This window comes from Talpa occidentalis, unplaced genomic scaffold (assembly GCF_014898055.3).
Source record: "Talpa occidentalis isolate TD23 unplaced genomic scaffold, MPIMG_talOcc4v2.1 talOcc4.3, whole genome shotgun sequence".
Lineage (NCBI taxonomy): Eukaryota > Metazoa > Chordata > Mammalia > Eulipotyphla > Talpidae > Talpa > Talpa occidentalis.
In genome coordinates, this window is record NW_023603184.1 from 223,503 (window position 1) to 228,584 (window position 5,082).

At 38.9% G+C, this 5,082-nt stretch overlaps 1 protein-coding gene across 1 annotated transcript; it reads left to right on the forward strand.

Moving 5' to 3' along the window:
• The first annotated feature begins 344 nt into the window (after positions 1-344).
• On the forward strand, positions 345-1,307 carry LOC119254172 (olfactory receptor 5AN1-like). The gene has a single exon (XM_037521293.1). It carries the CDS (start codon positions 345-347, stop codon positions 1,305-1,307), a length of 963 nt encoding a protein of 320 aa, XP_037377190.1.
• The last annotated feature ends 3,775 nt before the right edge of the window (positions 1,308-5,082 follow it).

The following is a 5,082-nucleotide window of genomic DNA, read 5'->3' on the forward strand; positions in this document are numbered from 1 at the left end:
AAGTGACCTTCTTCATTGTGCAGATAGGACAGTGTCATCCTAATTTGGTGTAATTCCCATTGCCATGTAATTGTAAATTTGAGACACACATGCGAAATTAGTATTTTCTAGTGAATAAAGTACCGATGATGACTCATTACTGTGTCTTATCCTGTGGGGAGAGTGAGAACATTTATCCAAGTTAATCTTTCAGTTAAGATTGGAGGTTATACAAAGAGGCAAGATACACTCAATGTTAATGAATCATGTTTGCGTATATAGTCATCTGCAAAAAACAGAAAAATGAAGAGAATTTTTTTTTTTTTGCCAATGAAACCACTGCATCTTTCATCTTTTCTCAGCAGATGGTGCCAAGCTGGTCCATGTCAGGGGACAGAAACCTAACGTCTGTGACCATGTTTGTTCTCCTGGGAATCTCAAAAGATAAAGAGCTGCAGCTTAGCCTCTTTCCAGTCTTCCTGCTGATCTACCTTGTGACATTATTCTGCAACCTGAGTCTCATCACCCTCATCAGGGTTGACTCCCACCTGCACACACCAATGTACTTTTTCCTCAGTGCCCTGTCATTTATAGACATCTGCTACACTTCTTCCATCAGCCCAAGGATGCTTGCAGACCTCTTCAAAGATAAAAAGAAGATTTCTTTTGTTGCCTGTGCCACCCAGTGTTTTGTAGCTTCCTGGATGGGTCAGACTGAGTGTTGTCTCTTAGCTGCCATGGCCTATGACAGATACGTGGCCATTGGCAACCCTCTCCAGTACTCGACCATCATGGCACCTGGGCTCTGCTGGAAGATGGTTGCTGGGGCCCTTGGGTGTGGTTTTATTTCAACCTTAATTGAAGTAGTCACTTGCTTTGAGATATACTACTGTGGACCAAATGTCATCCAAAATTTCTTCTGTAACTTAACTGAAATTATGAGTTTGTCTTGTTCTAATCCCTTCATCAGTCAAATTAGTCTTTTTCTGATAATTACTTTTGTTGTTGTAGGTTCTCTGGTTATTATTTTGTTATCCTATGGTTTCATTGCAGCTTCCATCCTGAAAATATCCTCCGTCAAAGGTAGCTCCAAGGCCTTCAACACCTGTGCTTCCCACCTGGCGGTTGTGACTCTCTTCTATGGCACAGGCCTCGCTGTGTACTTGCATCCTAGTTCCGGCCACTCCACGAAACAGAACAAATTTCTGTCTATGTTCTATGTTATTTTTATCCCTATGTTAAACCCTCTTATCTATAGTCTGAGGAACAAGGATATCAAAGAGGCCCTCAGGAGGGTGATGAAGAGGACAACACATTTATCTCGTTAAAAGTAATATCTGGTATGTTACCTGAACAGAAAAAGCAAAATGTAGGAAAACAAACAAAAAATTAAATGTGGTATTTCTATTCCTAACAGACGAGAAGTGAGAATAGGTAAGTGTCTTTTAGTGTCTTTTTGTTAATCATTAGTACATCAGGCAGATAAAAGTAAAAATCTTGCTTCTCTATTCCTGGTGTTGTCCTTAGTGGTCTCCAGTCATGGATATGTCTGAGCGCTACATCCAACATGGGGGGCAGCTGAAAGCCCATATCTATGATTACACTCATGTGGATAAACTTTGTGTTTGAGACAGAGGTCCTGCTAGATTTTGTATGTAGAGAACGGAAAAAATCTTGGAAGTTATACAAAGTGTTCCTGCTTCCCTGAATTTGTTTTATTTAGTTTATTTATTTACATATCAATTGAGAGTAAAAGAATGTATTTATTAAATATTGAAAATTAAATTGAGAACATGAACACCTTATTAATTTGGAGATGAGTGAGGAGAAAGAGAATGATGGAGGAGGAAGAAAGAGAGGCATTGGTTTTTTTGAATTGCCCAAAAACCTGTTTCCTCTACTTTGTTCTTGAGTCAGATTTTGAAGTGAATTGTGAAAATGAGATTGGAGAGAGGAGAAGACCATTTAAAACTAAAGGTTGGGGAAAGACTCAGAGCTGGAGAGAATCCAAAGGTGTGATTATCACAGCACAGGTGCACCTGTCATGGCCAAGGCACCTTCCTGGAGACTCAGACTCAGAAATATTCCCTGCTACATGTGTCTACAGAGGCAGGACATGAGTCCCTGAAGATCTGAGCTTCCTAGGATTCTAGGGCCTTGAGTTTGACCAAGAAGCAGAAGATTCATCAGACTTGGGGGGTGCCACAGAAACTTAGAGTCCAGCAAGAGAATTTATAGAAATTGACTAAGATAATAGTTTATTATTGAGACAAGTGTTCATGGACTAGGTGTTATCATGTTACAATAGTGTGTATACCATGTGGACTTATGTAGTTCCTCCTGCATGAATATAATTTCTTTACATTATTCACCTGGTAAGAAATAACTTCCCATCTCAGGTGGAACCCTGGGCATATTGAGTCCACCATCTTCTCCCCAGTTCACAACAATTCAAGTTGATCTTTGTGTGGATGGTTTGAAGCATTGGCAGGTGGGATTGCAGAGATGAAAACTAGGTGTGGTTAAAAGAATCTGTTCTTTAATGATCAGACCTGTAATTATTGAGCTCATCTCTAACATACTTTTTAGATAAGTGCCCTTAGCAAGCTAAAGACACATATTTTCTGCAGTTCTACAGTGAGAAGAATAATCAAATCTTCCTCAAATTGAGAAAACAGTTAACTGAAATGAGGCATGAAGAAAAATAGCCCAGAATCTGGTATATGGTAATAATTAATGAATGTTAACTTATGCAATTGGTAATTATTCATTTTTATTATTCAACTTCATATATGTCAAAAGAAATCCTGGAAAGTTGCTAAAAAGAGATAAATTAAGCAGATTTGGAAAGTGTACGCCAATTGAGACATAATAGTAAAAAGCGCTTACTCCCCCCTCTGCAGCTTATTGCACAAGGAATCGTCTTCAGGGAAGTAGAAGGAACTCAAGTTCATACTAGTGATCACACATGGGGATGTTATCATGTTCTGAAATCTATCACATAGGTGGAATCTTGGCTTTTCCTTCTGACCACTTGTTTCCTTCCTCTGTCCCTCCCTCTTTCCTTTTTTTTTTATTTTGGGGGGGGATTAAATCTGTTAAAGTGTCAAACATTGGATGGGCTTTATTAACATGTCATTCTTAAGCTGCTATATTCACTACCCGTAAGTATAATTTGTTTCTCTTTCTTTTCCATCTGCATGAAATTTCTTGATTTTCCCTTGGAAAAGCTATCAAAATAGTGTTTGTGTGCCTTTTCTAAGTAATAGCTATTCACTGCAGAAGAGTGAAAAACACATATAGACAAAGAGGATAAATAAAATCCTACATAATTGCATCATTCTGAGAAAGTTATTGATATTTCCAGCACATTCCTGGGGACAGTGAATGCACAGATGTCGTCGTGGCCAAGGTGATAATGTTTATAGACGAATCAAGTTGGTGGGTGTCATGGGAGTAGAGAGAGCAACGTTTACCTAGCTTTATTTAGTTTGTACCGTGCCAGACTGTGGGCTCTGGTGGGCAGTTCCTCTGTTTCAAGAAACGAGTAGATTTTTAAAGACATGTCAGTACAAATTTTGAATGGCATTAAGATGAGTGAAAGCCGTGTACCAACCAAATAGCACAGGTTTGTGGACATAGCCCTTCCTTCCTTCCTTCCTTTTTATCTCCACCTTCTTTCTGTGGACTCTAGTTCTCAAAGCTCTGGTGTTGCAATTTACTTTTGGTAGTGAATGTTAAATTATCCTAAAGCCAAGTCCCTGGAACAAAATAACTAAGAAATAAACAAATCAATTAAAGAAAAATATCTCATGTTTTGTGTTCATGTGCAGAGTTCCTTGATTTTATCAGAAATTTAAGTCAGTCTCTTGTTTTCATCTCCCACCTTTGTGGACCAAATATCATTTATTATTTTCATCTGTGACATACGCTAGGCTATTACCTTTCTAGCATCAATCCATCCATGTGCCAGAAGATTCTCTTTCTTTACATGTATTTTTGATGGGTTGGGTCTTTGTTTGCTGCCCTTTTATAGTCTGGTGATATTGAAGTTTCCCTACTGAAAATACCCTGCATCAGAGGTAGCGCCAAGACCTTCAACACCTGTGCCTCCCACCAGGTGGCTGTGACTCTCCTTTGCGGCACAGTACTCTCTATGCACATGCATCCTAGTTCTGGCTACTCCACCAAACAGAACAAGGTTCTGTGGTGTTCTATGTTATTATTTTCCCCATGTTAAACCTTATCAATAAACTTATGTATGATTAAACATGAAAACAATTATTTTAACATAAATACTTAAGGAAAAGGAATACCAACAAATTCAATATATTGAGTAAATGTGGGTGTGTAAAGTATTTGTGGGTAAGTTTGTATGTGTATGTGTGTGTGTGTTTGTGTGAAAGAGAAAGACAGAGAGACAGAGAGACAGAGAGACAGAGAGTGGGGTAAGGAGAAGGAGGAAGAATATTTGGAGGAGTAGAGAGGAGAGGCACAAAGACTGGTCCCAATTATTTTGAAATAACTGTTTTTCTTCCATGTTATTCCATGTCTCTCCTTGTGAAGTGAATTGAGAAAAAAAGGTTAAGGAAATTCTCTGAGGTTTGAAAGAAGCCAAATCATCACCTTCTGGCCACATATCAGTCTGGAACACATTACATGGAAGCTTCCCAGAAGCAGAACAGAGCTCAGAAATGACTGGTGACGCCATGTTGTGTCTAAGGAAGTGTAAACCATGTCCCCGAGATATGAACCCCCACAGGACTCAGAGTCTTCAGTCTGACCAGGGATCAGAGTCACCAGACCAGGGAGTCCTATGAGACTCAGGGGCCCACAAAAATTCACAGAAAATGTAAAAAAAAAACTTTAGAAAATGGTTTATGAACTTTCCTTAATATATTTGTATTGATAGAACATTTTACCCTATACCATTGCAAAGGTTTAATTTTTCTATAGCCATGTAAATATGATAGGTGAGGTACTGTCCCCATATCACATCTAGAACATTGGGGCATAGTGAGCTCTGCCATGTTTTCCCAATGTAGCCACAAATCTTTTGAATGTCACAAGCGTCACTTGTGGAACAAAATTAGCTCCTAATGA